The 22245-nt window shown below is 39.0% G+C and overlaps 1 protein-coding gene across 1 annotated transcript in view; it reads right to left on the bottom strand.

Moving 5' to 3' along the window:
* Positions 1–11756: 11756 nt before the first annotated feature.
* Positions 11757–22245, bottom strand: part of CNST (consortin, connexin sorting protein) — a 47108-nt gene continuing 36619 nt past the window's right edge. The window contains 2 exon segments of the mRNA XM_009321261.1: positions 11757–12737; positions 14416–14551. Of these exon segments, the coding sequence (XP_009319536.1) occupies positions 12523–12737; positions 14416–14551 (351 nt within the window). The 3' untranslated portion in view covers positions 11757–12522.

The raw sequence follows: 22245 nt of genomic DNA, 5'->3' as shown, positions 1-22245 counted from the left end.
ATTATGATGTCTTTAATTACATTAACATACCCTGTTGTCTCCAAGGATTCTTGTTCATGCAGTCACTGGGAAGCTATTCAGTATTCTTTTTGCCTTCTTTTCTCAATGAGTAGATTCAGGTCTTAGTTAAAATGCCTCCTCCACAACAGGTTCTGCTTATGAAACGATTCACTTGAAGTGACGGATTAGCACTAATTTCACTACAGTGTTTGAAGGCTTTCTTGTAAATATTGAGGTATTGCCTTAAAAAGATAGAAGACTTGATCTCTGCCAACAAGTTTGCATAATTTGAGAGAAGGCTGCTCTACAATGCACATGAAACTCGTGCAAGTTGGGCCAAGTACAGATACCGTGCATGGGCCATTTGTTGTTTTGAAGACGATTTTGAAATTCAAATGTAGTTACACTGGAAATTTGCAGTACACCTAAATAAAGTTCTTCTTCGTGAGGAGGAGAACTCAAAAGGAAGCACATCTCTTAATGATAATATGCAGTCTTGGTGACATTTCAAGCCCAGTCTATCAGTAATTTACTTTAGAAAAGCAATGCTTCTCACAGTAACAGAAGCGGCAGGAGTCTGTGACTTTTTTGTAGAATGAGATATTTGAGGTCGAGACAATGAGAAACGAGAAATAGCCTGAAGAAAGGACAGTACAGTTACATCCCTTCCTCTTCTCTCCCTCCCCAATTTGAATAAATTGGCAGCAACGAGTATTTAATCGCAAGGAAGATCCCAGTCATACGACCTATTTTCATCTAATTACATGACCTACCCTTCCCCTCCCCCTGCTAAAGGGTTTTTTTACCATTTACTCACACGTGCCTCGGAAATCGTGACACGTGCTGAAAAGCAGTACCTCCGTGAGATCTGCTGAGATAAGTACCTCAGCTCATGAAGATCTAACAATGAATTTTAATAGGGGCTGATAGGATTATTCACCTAACATCCATTTCCGGTTTTCCTATGTGACATAGGGATAGGCAGCATTAAATGGTGACTTCTCTGTATTTAGTACTCCCAGCATCAACTGAAAATAATAGGACATGCATGGGTTGAAAAATGGGTGCACAGAAATGTAACAATAGCACCAAAATGGGTGCTACGTGCTGTGACCATATTCTTTTTCTATTTCAGTAAGAGATTATGATGGCATCACTCTTCTCTGCCACCACCTGGGTACGTATTTGGAAAGAAATGGGCAAAAGCTATAACATCTACCTTCTGCACCAAAACCCACAAGGAAGTCACTTAAAAAAATGGAAAAAAACACAGAACCAGCAGGCAAGATGCCCGAATCTTTCTGCAGTTAAGGGCAGTTTCCACAGCTAGTATCTATGGCAGAAGGGTGCTTCTGGAGGTGGCTGCATTAGGGAATTGGTTGTGTTTGGACCAGAAGCCCTACCTTAATTTGGCTCATTTTTTCCTTTATGTTGGCTTCCCCACATTGTTTTCAAGATTTCCAGTGAATAGCTTATGATGGGCAATTTCTCAGTGAACCTGGGAAACCTAAATCACTAAATATATCTAAATCACTAAATCCCCACTAATCCTGTCACTACACTGAGTCACACAGTAGCAAAAAGCTTAATTGCTATAAATGCTCATAGTATGGGGGACAGACTTTCAGATTCTCTCTCAAAGCTTCTAGTATGAACACTTTAGAAGACAACCTGGTTGTATTTTCCACAGTCTGTTCCTCCCTGCCACCCCGCCAGGTAACCACTGGTAATATTAAGACCATTAAAAGCTCTGCTCCATTGCAGGTAATATAAAGTGGGAAAGTCTAACAAGCCTATATACTGCAGATACCAGATACTGAAATCCATCAAGCAACTGGTTTTACCCCTCACTCCCAAAGGGGAATGCTAAGATGCAAAAGCAGTTTATCGTTCTACAGGTATCTTAAAATAGCTGTAAAATCTCACAGTATAGTCATTATGATGCTAAAAAAACTCACAAAAAATAAAACCAGATGCAATTTTTTCACCTGATGGCACAGGACAAAAACTGGCAGGAATACTAAAGTGTATCTTCCTATCTTGCAATCCTTCTTTCCTACAGCCCCTCTGAAACAGCTATCATACTCATAGAAAACTCAGAAAAGAAAAAAACAAGAAGGGTTTTCTTCCCTTCTTTTTTCAGTTGTAGGGTTCCTTGCAATTACTTGTGACAATGCAGGGTAACCATTTCAGACAACGTGTGACTAGCAAGTTGCTGATACTGCTTAAACTGTTTTACTTCTGAGATTACCATGACCCCGCTCATTATAAGGAACATTAGAATGTGTTTTGCTACATCGCCACAGGAGCATCAAAGGAGAATTGTCCCCGTTTCGTAGGTGGGGTACTGAAACACAGGAGAATTAAGTGATGTGCTTAAGACCACGTAGGAGGTTTGTGGGAGAGCAGGCAATTAAATCAAACCCTCCTGAGTTCCAGTTTTGTGTTCTTACCATTTAATCAACTCTCTCTCCCAGCTACTTTAAACCATGTCACAGCACAGCCTTTTTCAGCCACAGCCAATTTTTTTTTCTGGCCATATCAAAAAAATACTGAGCCAATTGGTTAAAAGGGATGTCATTCAGAGGCAGGAATGAAGGTTTGAGGAAAGTAAAATAGAAAAGAATATAAGGACAGAACTGAAAAGCAAGTGGTCTGCTATTTAACAGTGCAGTTCAGAACAACAGCCAGAAAAAAATTGATTTTAAACTTGCCCTGTCTCTGTCCTAGCATAACCTGTTAAACCATATTTGAATTCATGATTGTGATGCTAAATGCCACAGAGCGTAGCCTTTTTTCCTTAAGAAACTATTTGAAGTCTGCCCTTCGTGTTCATATTTGAATGATCTTGAAGTCCTGAGGCTCTCAGCAGCACTGCTTCCATTCAAAACTTTCTGCAAATATTTTTATGGTTTCCATGATGCCTTTGTTGTGGGATCCTAAAGCCTTCAGTCCCTCATACTACGTATTTCTACTTAAGGAAGATCAGCGGGTTTAGATTCTTAAAACATTTTTGGAAGTGCTCAGGATAGCAATTACTTTGCAATACTTCTGAAAGGACCACAGGACATACTGCGTAGTCTCTTCTATGCTGGACTGTAGGCAATACAATCTTAGGCTCAGTCCTGCAGGACACTGCTTGATCTCCTGCTAGCAGAGCATTTGACTCACAGTCATGGCTGCTGCCCTCCTACAGAGGGAATTATGTGGCAAACAGCATCTCCTCCAGGCTTGCACGGATATGGACTCATTACAGGCACCTACCGCCTACCTCATCTCTAGCTGTGGGGAGTGTATGAAAAGACAGGGCGTTTTGGAGTTTCACGACTGAAACTCTAAAGGTCTTTACAGACAACTCATGGCTGTTCCGTTTGCTTTTGAGAGACCTGCAGCTGCTTGTCATCTCAGTGGTCAAAGGAGCAAAGGGAAGAATACTTGTCTCCCTAGCTGCTCTGTACTGGGAAATCGTAGCCGTGAAATGTCCCAGTACAAAGATGAACAAAGTGCCAGACTGAGCTGTCGGTGTGGGTGGGCTGCGGAAGGCTTGCTCCGCGTTGCAAAATTCAGCCAGTTCACCAAAAATACTGTTTCATCATCCTACTGCATGAGTCGATAGAGATGGTTCTTTTTAATGGGGCCGTTTTATAATACATGAGTCACTTATTGCTAATGGCTATCTATTTTGCCTTTGTAGGTAAACTATGGGCTATTACTCAGCAGTGAATTGGCTCAGAAAAGCAATGCCCTATTTATAGAAAAATACAGTACATACCAAATTAAAAAAAAAAAAAGAGATTTACCATTGCTTAATTCTCCTCTTTGCCTTCAACTAAGGGACAGCTTTCAATAATACAAAAATTGAAAAGAAAAAAAAGGTTATTAAAGGCATGTTGAGGGACGCCAAGAACATTTGGAATTATTTTCATCTTTTACATTTGCAGACAGTGACGACAACATCCACTTTATGGTCAAAACATTTCCGTGCCTCACAAGAACTTCATTTCTGCCGGGAGGCAGAATCTGGTCACTGCTACTTCTTGCCACGCCGCTTTGTTTCCTCACTCTTGGCACAGCGATAGGTATTGTGTGACGCCCAGCAGAGCTGCGAGATTGTGGCTTGATTTTTTTAATATGATTCTCAATAGGGCCTGCTCTGCTGAGCATTGTTACTTTCCTGGTAGTTAACCGAGCATGAGTAGTAAGGGTTAGATGGTGAAACACAAAGCGACTACAGACAGCTTGAGCCTCATTTTCTGATGACAGGAGTTGCTATTATACTCTGTGTTCCCATGTGGTCTATTGATACAATTTGCTTTAATGCATGTAAATAGCAACCAGCTACCATGGGTATAATGATATCAAGTACTAAAAATATGCTAAAATGGCATTTGGACTTAGTGCTGCGTACTAGAAAGGAAATTCATGTCTTGAATCAATTTTATTCCTTAAGATCACCACAGAATTTATGAGAACATAAAAATATCTTTAAATAAAGTCTTCAAAGCTGTGTGAAGTCAAAGATAAGGTGAACAACAGGGTACTCATTTATCTTCCCTAATCTGTGTTGTCTTAGTGGGAACTGGGACCAGACAAAAGATCAGAAGAGAGGATTTATAAGCTCTGGTCCTGCTGTGCTTCTTCCTGCTGCGTGACCTTGTAACAAACCACTTAAATTCCTCCTAAGGAGTCCTACAAAGAATTAAGCAATATTTTAACCATTAGTCCCTCTCCTCCCTGATATCATTGAACTATTGGGCATTTTTCTTCTGTTTCTGTAAAATCTGATTGGAAAAAAACCCACCATCACTGATAGGTATCATCAGAAATATTTTTCATCCTTTACCAATAAAAATTTATCATCTTTGATCAAAGGTCTTTATTACATTCTTTCTGCAGCCCTTTTGCCTGTAATATACTCAGTCTTTACCTTTGTACAACCTTGAGCTGTTTCCCCTCATTTCATTTACGAACTTGTACATAAAGCCTCAGATCTTTGAATAGTCACCGAGAAACTGCGGTGTGTCATTTTTTTCTTTGTAACTCTTTTCAAATATACTCTTGTCTACTAATTATGGTGGGCCTTTTTGGAGCAACATTGCTAGTTTCTATGATGGTAGATACTGACATTTTGTCTTGCTGAAATTGACTGTGTAGATCCTTAGTGATTCAAACCTTTCGTGCTCTTCTTTTCTGCGAGCCCTTTCTATAGTGCACTGAATTCAGCTAGCTCAGGAAAAGTAGTGTGAAAATAGTCTTGCTACTCTCATAGCCTCAGAGACTATCTACCAATTTCATTAGAAATTCTGGCAGAAAAGCCAGAAGTATTAAGCTGTACAAGCATGAGGATTCTCAGCATCGCATACGAGTGGCAAGATTCACGTTATCTCTGGCAAAAAGCATCAATTCCAGTTCCTGGAGAAGAAGTGAGCAATTGGCTTAATGCCGTCTCTCTCTACTAAAAAGATGTCAGGGGAAACTGATTAATGGTTCCTAAATGAAGGTAAAAAAGAAAAAAGTACATTTTTTTAGGTGTAAGGTTTATGTGGAAGTAACAATAACCTCACGTTGCTCAACTTCTAGTGCATATATGCTTTCACCGCCACTTCTGATGCAACCACTACCTTCTTGTGCAAGGCTGGCAGTTCAGGAGAGCAGAATGAATGCCAGCCAGCTGAAGGGGTGCACTGTAGGAAATGCTGTATTGGCACTGCTTCCATGCACTACAAACAGCAGTTGTGGAATCTGGTCATGTTTCGGCAAAACACTGAAAACCAGTCAAGTTTAGTAAACCAGTACTCAGCACATGGCACTTTGTGAAAAAACCCTATAGCTCTCGCTCTGAAAGTTGGTTTTGGTAACAGCTTTAAAGTTGATCAGTCTATGAAAGCACAATAGTGGGGCTTAAACTCATTTTCAATGCCAGGCAATTGAAAAGTGAAAAGGGACACAATCATTAACTGTCATTTGACAGGAAGTGTTGCTGGAAACTTCCCCAACAGCCTAACAAATGAGTCCTACACCAGGGGCCCGTCTTGGCTAAAAGATGACACTTTGCCAGACAGCTTCTTGGCAAAAAGCAAAAGGAGAAAGCTGACTGATCTATTGTTGCGTGAAGCTGGATTCAAACTTGTTTTCAAGAAAGAGCAGCTCAACAATTTTAGATTAATGGAGGACTTCGGTCTGGTATTACACATGCCTTTGAAATTTTGGGTGCGCTTCAGTGCTGTCTCTAAATTTTTTATTTTAGCCTGTTTGCCATTAAAAACAAGCTCACGATGAACCCAACTGCAGAATCAGACCTTTGGCTGAAATTCACTGATATCAATTCTGTGACATCTTAGTTGCCACAGAGCAACTCTGTAAAACAGCACGCATCTACTCCCCATCATCATTTTCTTCAAGAGATGATCACAATTTTTGGACGTTACTGAATGCAGTAAACCCTAGGCTCATGTTATGCCAAAGAAGAATTACCGTGACATTTAATTCAAAGTAATACAAATCACAAATGATATCACAAATCATAAGGAGCCTTAAAGAAGCAATGTGTAAAAAAAATAAATCATTTTTTAAGAAAGGACTTTATAGTTAAATACTTTAGGCTTCCTTGGGTAGCTATTCTAGAGAAAAATATTTAGTTTATTTCATTAAGGCAGATGGAAGTCAACATATGATCCTTCAAACACCAGCTGTTTAAGAGCAGGACAAGAATCAGCGTAAGTTTTGAAATTGCTGCTACACACTAACAGATCAGTGAGAGTCATTGACAGTTTTTAATGTAATAGTAATCATTGCTATTTCAGTTTTGCCTGTGGCCTCGTTACTGATTTTAAAATCTTGATATTGAATTTGAGAGCGTAAGGTGGAAGAGGCAAGGGAGAAGCATACAGGATCCCTGTTCTAATAGGAGAATGTTGGATCCCTATCAAGGAGGAGTATGCTGTGGACGAGAAAGTGAGAAGAAGGATCAGAAGGGCACTGCTAGAAAATACGGTGTTTAGCCTGGAGAAGAGGTGGCTTTGGGGGACCTAGTAGCAGCCTTCCAGTAACTATGAGGAGGTTACTAAGAAGCTCTTCACAGCAGTGCACGTCAGGAGGATGAGAGACAACAAACTGAAACAGAGGTTCAAACTGGGTATAAAGAAGAACCCTTTCACCCTGAGGACAGCCAAGCAGTGGAATATGCCTGGGGAGGCTGTGCAATCTCCATCCTTGGAGGGTTTCAAGACCCGACTGGATAAAGCCCTGAGCAATTTGGTCTGATCTCTGTTGACCCTGCCTTGAGCAGAAGGTTGGACCAGAGACTTTCTGAGGTCCCCTCCTAACTCACTTACCTTATGATCCTATGAATGATAGAACACATGCTATTTCATACCAGGAAAGAAATGGTAAAGGAGGAGGGAGACAGAAGGAATAAAAGGGGACTCCTTGGGATGAAGACATGGATGGAGACTGCAGCAGCTCCTCCTAAAGGCAGCAATAGAAGACTGTTCACAAGAAGGTGGTTGAGGAGAACCAAGTAATGAAAGCAGTGACTGACAGATTCAGTGAACTCAGCCTGTAGTAGTACGGAATCAGCACAGCTGTGCCTACAAAGCCGAAGCCTAAGGCAAAGCCTGTCTTGGGCACAAAAGAGTTTACTGACCAGTTCTGGAAGCCCATCCAGGTTCCTCAAGATTACCAATGCTTCTGGTCAGGAGTCAGATCAGGACTCGGAAGTGGAAGATCAGCTGCTTGTCTTCCTGAAACCAGATGTCAGCCTTCACAGAAGAACTCTTTACAACAGCAATTTACTTGTACACATAAAGACCACTCTTAGGCCACACCTCCAGGTTGCCAGATACTACGTTATGATTTAGTTCGGTGCTGTGAGATGTTATCTCACAAGTTTCAATGAAGTTATATAAAAATCTCTTATTTTTTCTCATTTTTGAATGAGAAAAAACCCTCTGGCTGCTGGGTTGGGTTGAGCTGGAATTGTGGGGTTTATTTATTTATTTAATTGAACTCAAAGAGCAGACTGGCCTGTGACCACTATCCTGGTCACCCACCCAGCTACTAGGAATTCTGAAACTTACTGCCTGTCAATTTGTTTTCAGAACGATGCAGTAAGGCAACATTTAGTACTTTAAATCCACCTGTCTAGAGGAACCAGGCTCTGTGAGGAAGCTGGGTTTTTGTTTAGGTATTAAAGCAAAGACAAACCAACCCACCCAGGAAAACTACCTTACACCAAAACCCAAACCAAACCAAACCTTATGTGTTTTTTATCCTCGTTTTCCATTCTGGTTTGGGTTTGACCATGAAATTCTTATTGGAGGTACTGCTCATTTACTTGAACGTCACAGAAAATCTTCGCAGTCTTTTTATGCATTTAGAAATCACAGTACCCAAAAAGGTTCATATATTTTCTTTGGGACAGTTTTTATTTTTTTTGCTACAGTATTTAAATTACAAGCTTGGGTGATGGTTTCAAACACAATTATTTACTCCTTTTGCTAAAGGATGCTTAAGTTAAATTTGTTACAAATAGTTATTAGTCCTTTCAGATGGTCTTGGTTTTACATTACAGTACAAAATAGGCAAACATGTATTCTTAGGAGGGTAACATCCCCTTTAGATTATTGAGTGGAATAGAATAGTACCCAGTCACACAAGAATCTGGACTTCCAATCTACTCGGCTTATTGGATAGTTCACGCTTGCCCTTTACTCCCGAAAACCCTAAACAAGAGTTTCCCTTTTCGTTAAACTACTTCCTACTGCTTGTCACCAGGGCTATGCATTTTCCAAGTATGAAAGCAAAGATATTGGAAAAAATTTAAAACATGGGCTGTGTCTAGATTACAAACTTCTGCTGGCATATCTGGGCTGTGGAATATCTGCTTCCTTACTTGACACTGTTTTGAAAACAAGCCTGTAGTATAGTGTGGCTATGCTACAGCACAGTGCTTTTCTTGGTGTAGTCTATGCTATTTGGGGTGAGGGTGTTAATTATGTCATCAGAAAGCTCTTCTTGGCAGCGTATGCTGAATCTACATCAAAAGTCTTGTTGGTTTTGCTCTATCGCAAGAATCTCTTCAAAATAATTATGCTCAAAGAATAAACTGGAAGGTGAGGGTTTCTAGCAGTGCTGCAGGTGATTAAGTGGCCACAACTTCTTCGAAGATACACTATCAGCCTGAAATCCAGTCATATTTTAAGAAATGACTTTTAACTACTGTCAAGTACTGCACCATTCCCTGAATTTTCCTACCAACTACAAATGGTTTTATGCTGATGCCAAGCAGAATAGCCATGAAGGCAGTGGCAGGCAAGGAAACAGAATAAATAAAAACTTACACACAAAGGGCTTTAAAATGCACAGAGGAGGGGGGAAAGCCTTTTTCCTCTGTTTTCTTCCTACTTATAACAATCTTAGCTGTTGCTCAGCATTATTTTACCTCAAAATACTCAGACAAGAGGAATAACCGTTCAAATCAACTATTTCTTTTAGCTTGGATTTACTGGACTGTAAGATCCTAACCCCTCAGGTCACCCAGGCGGAAGCAACGTCACCAGCAATCTAAAGAGAACAGAGCATGAAGGAACGCCAACATCAGGCCTACCCGCACACTCTTTGGAATTCGACACAAAGCAAATTTTGTTACGTTGGTAGCTGCAAGTTTGATAATGTACTACAGACCATGCAAACTATTTGCACTAACAGAATTGTCACACGAAGCAAGAATTAGTACCATCAGCTTTTTATAAAGGAATGCCAACAGAAATTGGATCCAGATTCAACCACTTGGTTGCAACTGAGGAGCGAACAGCTCAGATCAGGAGCCGGGCAGCCTGTGCGTATGTGCCCCTTCGGCTCCCTCAGATCCTGAGAGACTTTGCAGGTGCGGTACTTGGCATAGGCTGGGAAGGCTGGAGAGGTGCTCCAAGTTACAACACACGTGTAAGGTAGCCGAGTTACACAGAATGCCTGGCCGCTCATTTTTCATCATGTATGTGTTGGTAAAGTGGTGCCCAACCTCTTCACTATTTTCTTGTAGGCAGCTCTGCTGATACTAGTGAGTCTTTGCACTGGGAATATAGCACAAAGCAGACATACCAGGATTTGGACCACTGATTTAAACTGAACTGCTTATTAAAAATTGCTTTGACTTTAAATAGCTTTACAGTTTTAAATAAAATAATTATTTTAAAATAGTTTTAATTAAATGAACCTAGAAGTAGAGGATCTTTGATCTCCATATCTGATATACTTTTGAATAAATAGTTCTATATATACCTCTTGATCTTTTTGGTGATGAAGTGCACAAAAACTTAAAAAGATTTTTTTAAGCTGAAATCAACAGTTGTCTCTTTAGGAATAAACTTAATATCCTGAAACACTCAATGCAAAGTTACAGAAACCCAAAATATATTCTAACTACACAGTCACCATAAATACATATTTTAACTGAATGCATGCTTTTTAATTACTCTGTGAGTAAATTACCAAAAAAGAAAATTAAGATTCTCTTTAAAAGAAAAACTAAATAAATAAACAAACCCAGACTTCAAATAATAAACTGAACCAGCCAGTAACACTTTAAAATACAAAAGTGTCTTTCCCTTTCTCCTTTAGATTAGCCCAGCATTATAATACGCTGAAGACAACAAACAAAAAATATACCAAACTACCATTCTCAAGTTTCATTCTGAAAGCAAAAGTTTTCATTAATTTGGGCATTTAAAATTTGCTAGTTTAATATAAAGCTGCACATGAGGCTCCCTAAGGTATAAATAAACTAAGCCTCCGCAGTGAAAACAAAAAGAGAAATCGTACATGCAATTTATTCTAGAAAAAACTGTGATTTTAACTTTCACTTTAAAAACCCGTCAAGTATAACAGTGCGTTAGGAACAATCAAGCTCACTAGAGGGACAATTTGCTTGCAAATGCCAGAAAGCATGATCATTTAATGTTATAATTCTGAGAAATATCTTGAAGATTTCATTTCATAGTATTTTACAAAATAATATTCTAAACCTGAACACACTGCATCATACGACGTTAGTAAGCAGGAAATCATGGAGTGGAGTGAAGCGGACCCCTCAAAAATGCCGTTTTCTGAGGTGTAAAGGAAAGTCTTTTCACACTAACACCTTCAGCAGGGCTAGGCCGTTATGCTCTATGCATGAACAGTTGCCACATTTTGACCAGAGCGTGGGCCAAAGGCCTGTGTATCTAATTCTTACCTTCACAGTCATGTCAGTGTTTCTCTCGCATACCACACAGGGAGGGCTGAGCACCAAGTGACAGAAATACCCATTTAAAATGACTCTTTGTACCGATTTAAATTTGTTTGTATAGCTGACAGAAAAAGAACAGATTTTACAACACAGGTCTCAGAACCGCAGGGCAAATAGATGCGAATGTGCTTCATCTGCTGGAACGAGTGCCCTGGACTACTAACATGCCGCGATCTGCAGTGAGCCTCAATCTCTTCTGTTGGATCAGTCCCACTTTACATAAGCATTCACTCATTGAGAGAGGCTGCAGCCACACAGTTCAGTGATCCTGCGCACTCATCTGGGATGAATCAGACATGAGCCCTAATTGCAATAAATATTCACAGATAAAGGCAAGGATCATTATTCCCCGTTTATGGAGGAGAAGCTGAGGCACAAAGTGATTACTGCAAGTCAGTGACATAGCTGGACAGAAAATCCAGTTAGCCCCACACCTGCTACCAGGTGCTTTAAAATTGGCCAAAGCCACTTTACTGTTTAACAGGAATAATTTACTAAACATCTTATTTTTGTTTCTGTGTTTAGTGAGACCAAGGGTTTCTTTTTTTAACCTTCTGTTTCTAAAACAGCCCACGCAATACTGGGAGTAAAGTTCCAGGAAATTTCGTGAAATCTGCCAGCAGATTTATCCCACTCATGATATTCACCGTAAGCTACAAGATACAGGGTCAGCCTGTTAATCACCAAATGAGGGCTCCGTTAATGCCGCTTGCACTCTTCTCACTCCACCCAAATAATTACATGGCTCACCAGGAGAATTAAAATGGAGAAAAATAGTAAGACTTAGAAGAAAAATAATGTTTCCAAAACACAGACTTATTGCATGATAGCTGGAGGCAACACCTTTGCACAAACAGCTGTAAATTAAAGCTGTCCTTTTACTAAGCTTCCAGAGATTGCTTACACAATGTGTGGCAATGGGAGAGCATATAGAAGACAATTAATTTTCTTCTTTCTTCTTCACTTGCTTAAGTTGTCAAAAAGCTACTTGCCTACTCTCAGAAGGGTGAAGAGAGTAACTTTTTATTCTCCCATACCACACTGCTACAGCTTAAGATGTGAACATTTTGCCACCTGATTGCTAAACTAGAATTTTCTTGATTTCTAAGTAAAAGTGTAAGTACATCATCAAATACACATCACCTGCAGGCGGCAAGTGTTAGAGAACTTGAAGTCACAATTTTTTTCCACCCTCTCCAGTAACCATTAGTGAGCCCTCAATGTGCTGTCTCCACTCATTTCAACCAGGAGAAGGCTATCCAGTGTTTAAGTTCTTCCATACGCTGCAATATCTGGGTATAATAGAAATCCATGTTGGCTGCAAAATCAGTACACACAGGGGATTCCATGTCACCAAAAGTGCAGTACAATGCAGTTCCTCCAATGCTAAGGAAAACAGTTGCTATGCACAGCAGGATCAGCAAAATACAGGAGCCACCAACTACTTCATCTGTAAATGAAAGAGCAGAAAAGGTGAAAAAGGATCATCTACAAAGCAATATGAACGCGTGTGAGAAAATCAGATAGGTTTTTACCATGAATGAGTCAGGAGGTAAACACTCTTAATAACGCTCACCTTGTCAAAGTAACCATAATATATACCAGGAACTGTATGTTTCTCTACCCAGTCTTCTCAGAAACCTAAATAATTATATAGCTTCATTTCTGCAACCTGTGTACCGGTCCTTGCTGGTATCACTTGTGGAGTCATTCCACACTGAAGCAAAATACACTTAACTATGAGAATGTCGCACAACCAAAGCCTTCCTTCATGGAAATAGTTGAAATGAAACAAAAAGCTTTGAAACTAAAACAAATGGAAACATTCTTGCTTCATTTGTACTGACGCTGACTGTGCTACCATGAACTGTTTGTGTTTACTCTGACGTTTTGACTGTAAGGATAGAGACAAAACCTTCAGGGTAGGCTATTGTGAAGGGTTATTTTATATCTCAGTTATTCTGTGGTAACTCTTTGCATGATTGTTTATTCCAGAGTAAGAGCAATAAAGAGGCTGCAGAGGTGCTGCTACAGCCTCACAACCTCGCTTGTCCTTAGTAACTTGCGTGCATGAACAACATCTGCATCTTCTGTCAGATTGAAGAGGCTCTAAGAAAATTTCTGAACTCCCTTCACTCTACATCAGGGAGACGAAACAGGGGAAAAGAAGAAACATTCAAGCACTTTTTTGTGTGTTTGAAATCAGATTTAAAATAATAGTAATAAACAACTTTCCTTTTGAATCACCAAATCCCTGGAAAAAATCATAGAAGAAACTCTAATTGAAATTTTATTTAAAACATAAATTGTTTTAATATGATTTCAAGAAAAAGATGGGATAAGCTCCCTTTTGGGCAGTGAATGGATTTTCTTTTCAGTGTATGAGACACACTTAACACACTTCTCAGCACTAAGGCCTCCATTAATACCATTTAGTGGCTGGCACACACAGTAGATACAGAAAGTACCATCATTAGTAACCAAAAGTATTTTTCTTAACATCTCTTTAGCTTGAATAATAGAGATCTTAAACTCCAAGAAAAGCATAACAAAATAATATATTGTATTTCTTAGGAGGCTATTTAGCCCATCAAAAAGGCACTAAGGTGTTTAGCCAAATTTAATGATAGCTAGAAAATACATATGGATGGTTAATTATAACGCAAGGTTAAAATCTGACACCCTCCAATCCCATGGTCTGCTAGAAAGGGCTGGAAAGCTACCTGTGGGAAAACCAAAACAGACTTGTTTCTTCTGCATCCCTCTTTACCTACATGGATTAGATTTAGGGAGAAAGCCTACACCTCTCACCTCTAAGCTCTAAACATTAATGAAAGGACGTCCATTATATGTCACTTGCAAATCATTCAGCCAGAGGAAAAAACCTGTGGCTTCAGTCTCAACCAAACTTAAAAACAGAAGTGTACTTATTGTATCCTTCTGTAGCCTTGTTACCCAAATCTGATATAGAATAATCTTCGCTCAGTCACCTTCACTTATTACTTGATTAAGTTTTAAAAAGCCAAGACAGTGCGTACAATGAACGCCCACTTTGCCCTTGTGAACAAAAAGATCAACATCATTTGCACCCCAAGAGTGCAACCCATGAATTAACAGCTTTAAATTACCTTGATCCAATGTGTCTTCCATTTCTTGGAATCGCACTCTTCTCTTTGTTTGCCTTTGCTGGACTTGAGCAATTGTTTCTCCTTCCCTGTCATGTCTCTTCTTTAGTATAGACACCAATCCTTCTGCTGGGGCAATCTATCAGGAAAGACGGTGAGGGGCACGAGATGTGAGAAATCCAAGCGTGAGATCTGTTTAACAATGACTTTAAGGAGGAAATGAGCTAAACAGTTAAAAAACGGTTTCCACTCTACTTTTCTTAAACATTGCAGCACTTGTGAAACCTCCGTCTTGAATACATCAATTCCTTAACATGCAGGACAGCTGTAGTATCATTCTGCTGTCTGCTGACACTACTTGTCCTTAATTGCTATCAAAGTTAAATACACATACATTTACTGTTTGGAGCATACTTTGTATTCACTGCAACAGTTCCTTTGTAAGCTCATGTTATTAAATCACATGGGTTGGGGCAGTGGTGAGGAGGGTTCGTGTCAAAACCACCATCATCAGAGGGCAGTAAGAAGTCAATGACACACTGCTGCTGCCTCTCCAAAGATATAATCCTGCAGAGACTATCAAATACTTATTATGAGATTAATTTTCCAGCATTGCAATTGGTTCCCCAGGGTGGACAACAAGCTACCATGGGGCCACAAAACCAAAAAGAGAGAACACCAGGGAAAAAGCAAGCTTCAATGCTCTGGACAGATTCCAGCTCCACGTTGTAATAAGCTCTCTGGATACAGCAGCAGTTCAAAAATCCTTCCCTACAGGCTGGTCACCCAAACAGCTCGCACAAATAGCAATACAGACTACAGGTTAATAAACCGTAACTTTCTTTCCTTTGCTACAGCATCTGGCTTGGCTGCAAGAGTATGCTAAGCCATACTAGGATGTTACACCAGCCTGAGCAGTCTGTAGTTTCCTAGTTATTAGGGAAATGAAAGGAGGAAAAAAATCAGGAGAAAAATGCTTTCCTAAGCAAGCAGTTCCCAGTGTGCTAGAAATAAACAGAAATCAAAATAGGAAGCATATTTAGGCATGCCTTTTTTTATCTCAAGATCATCTTTACCTGAAAAAAAGTCTTAGTCATCTCTTCATAAATCTGGGTAGCCCTTTTTAAAATTTACTCTGTAGATCAGCAATAACATTTGTTAAATTGAAAAGTAATCTGTATACATTTGTGCTACAGATAAGAAAACATCACATTTGCAACTGAGTTTGCAACTCATCTATGTAGGAAATGACCCCAAATACCTATAATTTTCATAAAAACTCAAAGTGGGAAAAAAGCAACTTTCCAGATAACACAGTAGTTGCAGACAACTGATTGCTTAACTCTCCCAATAATCTAATCAAGTTAGAAGACCATGCATAAAAACTCATTTGCATTGCAATTATAAGAGCTGTAGAAAAACAGAAAACAAGTGATTTCATAACTTAAGCCCCTAAACTTGCTTCATGCTACAAGCTTATATAACGCATCGATGCATGCTGTAATCGGAGAGATGGTGCATTGAACACAGCAAAATGCAGAGCACAATCCAATAGGCACTGTACCAACTACGGCATTTGGCGTTTGCAACATTTTAACTGGTAAATGTGGCAATTACATTTCCAGATCTCTAGTCTGGCGGGATTTTATAGCCCTCCACTGGACAAATAATGTTGCCCTGAACAACTCTGAGTTGGTCACTGTGGGTATATGCCTACAGTCTCACAATTTTTTCAAAAATCGCAACTGAGAGGATAAAATTGATCTCTGCCACACTTCCCCTTTTGATATTCACTTTCCCTTTCGATTATCTGCTCAAGAGCTTGAATGGATTATTTAATGAAGCAATGCAATGAAGTACTTACAAATTAGTGAAAGTGTGGAGGTGGTGGAAAGAAATTGTTTAAATCAACGTATGGAGAACCACTATTTGGCACGAATGAACCAGAAATAATAGCCCACGAGTGTCTCGTGATACAACAGACAAGTGCACTGGGGTGAAGCTTCTACTGGTAAGGTTAAATTAGCCTTGCAGAACTGCCACAAAAATTTATCAGGCCAGCCAGAAAATCAACACTTATGCTTCCTTGTTGTGAGAAGGAAGGGGGATCATGTAGGAGTGCATTAATTTGACTTATTTATTTGGGAGGGCAGAGATGAAATTATGTCCTTTCAAAGAGTAGATTATTTTAAGCTTCTGCGTACGGCATTGCTTTCATAAAGAGGATCAATGGCTCCTCCTGCACCACCCACGCAGCAGGCTAGCTGTCGCCTGGCACGCGTGTTCGCAAGTGGCTCGGACTGCACTTGGCGGGAACTTCAGCCAGGGACAGTGGGGCGTTTGTACCACTCTGCCCTAAGATTAGTATGTGGTGGTCCGTTCTGCAAGTAGTCATTTCAAACTGAAACACTTCATTTTGTCTGTTGGCTCTTGGTAGTTTTTGAATGACTGTGTCACAAGCTCTGTCTTCTCCAAGCTTAAAACCAGGGGGCTATCCTTGACAGGATTACGTGGAAATGTGTGTTTCAGTGATTACAGTTACATAAAAGGCTTGCAAAGGAAAGTCTTGCTACAATGAGGTTCACTTACTTTCCCTGTCAGCCTACAGGGCTATGTTTCAGGATTTACTTCTAAATACATAAAGAACTAATGGACACAGCACAGGTTTCTCTATTCTGAACATCATCTTTTGCTTAAAAAGGGGGAGCAAGGGCTTTTGATTTTGCAATAAAATCAGTGTGGCTAGTGTTTTGTCTCCTGTCCCAACAAAAGCCACAGACCGTATTTTTAAGAATGTCCCCTTTACATGATATGTAATTCATACCTAGAATATTTCATCTGCCTTTGAATTTCACAAGTCACATAATTAAGGTTTTTGTTTTGTTCTGCAAAGGACCTACAAAGCTATGCCTCCTAATCAGGATACAGTTTATTGTTAAAATGCAAATACGAATAGAAACATATGGAATTCTGCATAAAGCAGTATCTACACCTTCTTTTCTACCATATTCTCAACTGCAGCTCAAAAATATTTAATGCAAACATTACCACATTTTATTTTTCTTATTTTCAGTCATAAAAACGTCATTACTGTAAGATTGTCATGTAAGCATAGGGTCCATCTTGCTACAAATAAAATCTCATTCAATTAAAACAACTGTAAATGTATTTTTCTACCATACTTTTCATTTAGAAAGATTTCAAAGCAATATACAAACTGATTGTATTACATCCATCTCCCATTAATTAAACATCTAAGGAGAGGGACTTAGCTGCCATGCAAGACTTGAAGTTTTCCATCCCAGTCTTTAGGAGGCAAGAATTTAAAAAGGCAGAATACATTATTTAAATAGGAAGTTAACGAGGGAACTGTGGTTAATACAGTTGACCACAAGTCAAGCCTCTGCTTGACTTGAACCACAGGAGGAAAAATGTAGGCTTGCACCAGGCTGCACTGCAAACAGCTCCGTGTTACATAAGAGCTACATAAAGGACCCTATTGAAACATTGAACATTTTCTTAATTCTAAGTTAGGTAATTAACAAAAGATGCTCTTGGAGCATCTATGTAACTGAGCTTACTCACTCAGCTCTGCTGGCCTTCACAAAATCTTTTGACCGGAGCTTTTATAATTACTGTACAGGAACTGAAAATGGCGTACAGGTATGTGGTGGCATTTTGACCAACAGTCAAAAGCAGCAATGACTGTTGGTTAATTGAAACTCTGTTAAATATTTTAGCTTTTCTCTTTTTACCACTATTGATACAAAGTGATTCTGCTTCACAGAAAAGTTTTAAACTTTTTTTGGTAAAGTTTAATATCCTGGCTGCAAAATAAGAAAAAATAAGCTCTAATTAAACTACCTCTCTCTTCTCTGTTTAAAACAGCAGTTGCTAATAAAATACTAAAAAAACTTCTTACATTATGCATATTTTTGCCAAATATGATGTCTATATATTTATAAACATATTAGACAAAACTATGAAAATAAGGTCCTGTACTTTAGGCTCTTAGAGAAAGCAGATTAAACTTATTATTGGAATAAGTTGTAGCATGCAGAAGTAAGTAAAAACCCCCAAATCGGAGGCACTGCAAACTGGGATCTAGGAAGAAAAGTTCATCGTATGAAGTATTTTGGTCTGAATGCAGACAGCTACTCCAGAAGTTTTGTTTGTGTATTCTTCTGTGGGCTGTATTCCTTATTCAGTTACTTGGCAAAGGCCTACAGTTTTATTTCTAGCAATAGCAGATTTTTTTAAAGCGGTAATCCATAACTGTACAACAAACTGACAAAAAGCAGCACTGCCCTGGGTTAAGCTATAAGCAGCAGACAAACCCTTTCTCTAATAAAATACATTAGATACATGAATAAGTTGACTTTGAAAAGGAGCTAACTTAGCAGATTCAGTATTCATACCACAGCATCAGACTCTAACCATTTTTCTGCTGATATGCTTGCCATGCAAGTACCGGGGCTCCTTTATACAGCAATAAATAGCTCAGATACTGTGTAAGCATTTCATACGGAAGCATAATTCTTGCAAACTCTAAACTACAGGACCCAAGCCATACAAGAGAACGGTGGATCTCAACAAGGCATTGTCTCCAGACCTACTACAGATAGGTGGAGACTTCATTTCTGCAATCAAATCAGCTGCTAGACAGTACGTACTCAGTACTTTTTAAAAGTCTTGGTGTACAAACAGTGCTAACCAAAAGCTACTACCTTATGTTGTGGTAGAAAGTCTCACTATCTTTGCTTTCTGAAAGAAATTTCAAATGATAATTTTCAAATAAGGAAAAACATTACGATTTTACTCATTTCCCTAATTGTCACTCAGGTAACAAACTTGTGTTAGAAACTTTTATTTCATATGGCAGAATGCAACTTACATTATTGAGGTTACAATTTGTTTGACTGCTGGTGTGTCATTTCATTCTCATAAAAATGCTAGCAAAGAGATCTAAGAAGACTTTTTCCTCTCCAGAGACTCAACTGGCCATCAGAGTACTGGCAGTCCTAGCATCGGGACAGCAAACCAAAAATGATACTAGATTCCCTGTAAAGCATCATCATCGGTCACTGGGCCAATCAATACAATCTATATACTTCAATATCTGTTGCTGTCAACTGCTGACTGTGCTTCACAGCTCTTTGTTAGCTGTATGAATCTAGTTTCTATAAAATGACAGTGATTTTCCATCATTTGCATGCTGTTGTGCATGGTTTGTACTAGTGAAGAGATACTCAGTATAAGGGACTGTACAATATGTAAAGTACTATTTTAGTTTTGCAATTATTTAAAGCCAGAGTTTTCAGTCTTGTAATTAGTTATGGTAAATGGTAGACTAAAAGCAAGTGACATAAAGGATCTAAATTAGAGAACTACACGAGATGATTCTTTGATTGCAATACGGGGTCAAACAAAACTTCCGAACTGTAAATACATACACAAGTACTTACCCTTCCCCATTTTCAATAAATTAATATTACACCTTCATTGAAGAATATTAATAAAGTTTTGTCCTACCAAATGATTTTTGTACCTATGTTATTTCAAAATAATCTTTACTTCTGCCTTCCGTTCTAACTTATTTGTGGCAATTTTGTAAATACTCCATGACAAGTTTTATCACAGTCAAATTGATTTATGGTTTGGTTTTTTTTGTTTTGGTTTTTTTTTTTTACTGTCACACTGGTACATTTCATGTAATTCATTTCGTTTCATGCATGTGGCTACCAATGCATTTTCTAGGTATTTCTTTCACAACTGCTGTATGAAAACATTGTTATCTTATTAGATGGCCACAGCCTGAACAATGCAACTTCAAAGGCTGCAGGAAGACAAGAAAGAAGAAATATTACACCTGGGTGAAAAGATCAGTCTGCTTGTCAAAACATCAGTGGAATCTTATTTTAGCACTAAAAAATCAGTGAAAGCAAGTTAACAGTGCTGCTTTCTCAGGGGTGCCAAACTCTCTCAATTCCTGGTGTCTTCCAGGGAAGCTGTAGGTGCTCACCACTTCTGAAAAGCAACCACTAGGGTAATGATAGAGCGGTAAGATTAACTGGAAAAACAAAATATAAGTGTACAATGAAAAAATACAAGCAGCTGTGCTGTCCTTACTTCACCCCGCTGCACCTAGAAATTTCAGGTATCGCAAAACAGCCCCAGATGCTGTATATTACAAATTTTAATTAGTATTGAGATTAATCCTTTTTCTCTTTTCCCTGATTTAAACATCCTGCCTCACGCACAACTCAGGCCTCTTGCTAAGAACGGTTCAAAAAGACTTACCAGTGCCAGCCAACATTATGCCTTATATAGCCAGAAAAAGTACTATGGAAGACTCAAGGTACTTTTTCCTCTCCAGAGACTCAACTGGCCATCAGAGTACTGGCAGTCCTAGCATCAGGACAGCAAACTAGAAATGAAACTATATTCCCTGTAAAGCATCATCATCCGTCACTGGGCCAATCAATACAAGCATAATTTTTCTAACAGTATCAAGTATGCTGCTTCCTGTCCCATCCTCTAAAATGCAAATGGCACAAACATAGCAATTTAAAAATAGTTGCTATAGGATTAATTTAGGATTTTTCTACGTGAAACAGAACAGTTCTCTCCTGTAGCTTGAAATGCTGAACTTTCAGTGGGCTCAAAAGAAATCTATTCCTGAGGGATGATATTTAAATTACTCTTCTGTTATACATGTATATGGGCTTAGCTGTCAACAAAATGCTTTTTTTCAAAACCATCCTCTAAGTGAACACAAGCCAATGGATTTAGTGCAAAAGTTTGATTGCATGTATGAACATGTATGTGGGTTTCTACATCTGCACGTTGTCAAGAGCTTGTGTACAGCTTTGTGCATATGGCCCTCAGTCCTGGTACGTGGTATGCTTCCTGACATCCCACAGAAAAACAAAGTGTTTTAGGGACAGGTCAGGATGAACGATCTTGGAAAGGAGATAAGAAGCTCTTTAGGTGAGGAGAAAAACCAAAATGCTCTGCTTCCAGCCCTGGAGATTTTGCCAAATGTAATAACATCAGCATGGATCCCCAGTATTTAGTTCCCTGCTTGGCTGCTGTCCTTGAGTGATCGTGGGTTCTTGGTCTCTGTGAATTAGCTTCTGATCTATACAGAAGTACTGTTACTTTATTGCCAAGGAATGTTGTCTTGTTAAATGCATTAAAAATAGAGATGAACTAAGAAGATACCTTTTTATAAGTCTTCCCCCTCCAGCATCTGGAATCACATCATTTCACAATAATCTCATTTTTTCATTTAAAGAAAAAACTTTTAGGGTCCCACGGTTGCAAATGCACCAAAACCAAAAGACAAATAAAGCAAAGATGTCATCATACACTCTCCAAGAGAGTCCCAAAGCAATAGATCTATATTTTCAGAAGAGCAATTTAGCTTATGAAGCACTCATCCTTCTTGTGGCCTATCAGCAGTGCTTCAGAAATGTGGGTTCAGGCTTAGAAGTTCTTTCTTAGTTGTGGATGAACAACAAAACTGCCTAAACTTGGCAAAATTAGAAGCCCATACATTCATATACAGAGTTTATTACATATGTAGTTCTCACCTCTACGGAATAGGAACAGAAAAGCAGATTTTATTCTGCTTAATAGAAACGAACACATGTTACATCATAGGCATTATATGTAAATCTCTGACGTGAAATTGTGATTTAACAGGAGTTGTCAGGCCATCTCCTAACAGTCTCTGTTAGAATAAAAAAAAAAAAAAAAAAAAAAAGGTGTTCACACTCATATGTAAAAATCAATCTAATTTTTAGAAACACAGAGCACTGCTGATCAAGA

This window comes from Pygoscelis adeliae, unplaced genomic scaffold, assembly GCF_000699105.1.
Source record: "Pygoscelis adeliae isolate BGI_AS28 unplaced genomic scaffold, ASM69910v1 Scaffold463, whole genome shotgun sequence".
NCBI classification, from domain to species: domain Eukaryota; kingdom Metazoa; phylum Chordata; class Aves; order Sphenisciformes; family Spheniscidae; genus Pygoscelis; species Pygoscelis adeliae.
Note: the sequence above shows the minus strand (reverse complement) of the source record. Positions and strands in the feature narration are given on the sequence as shown.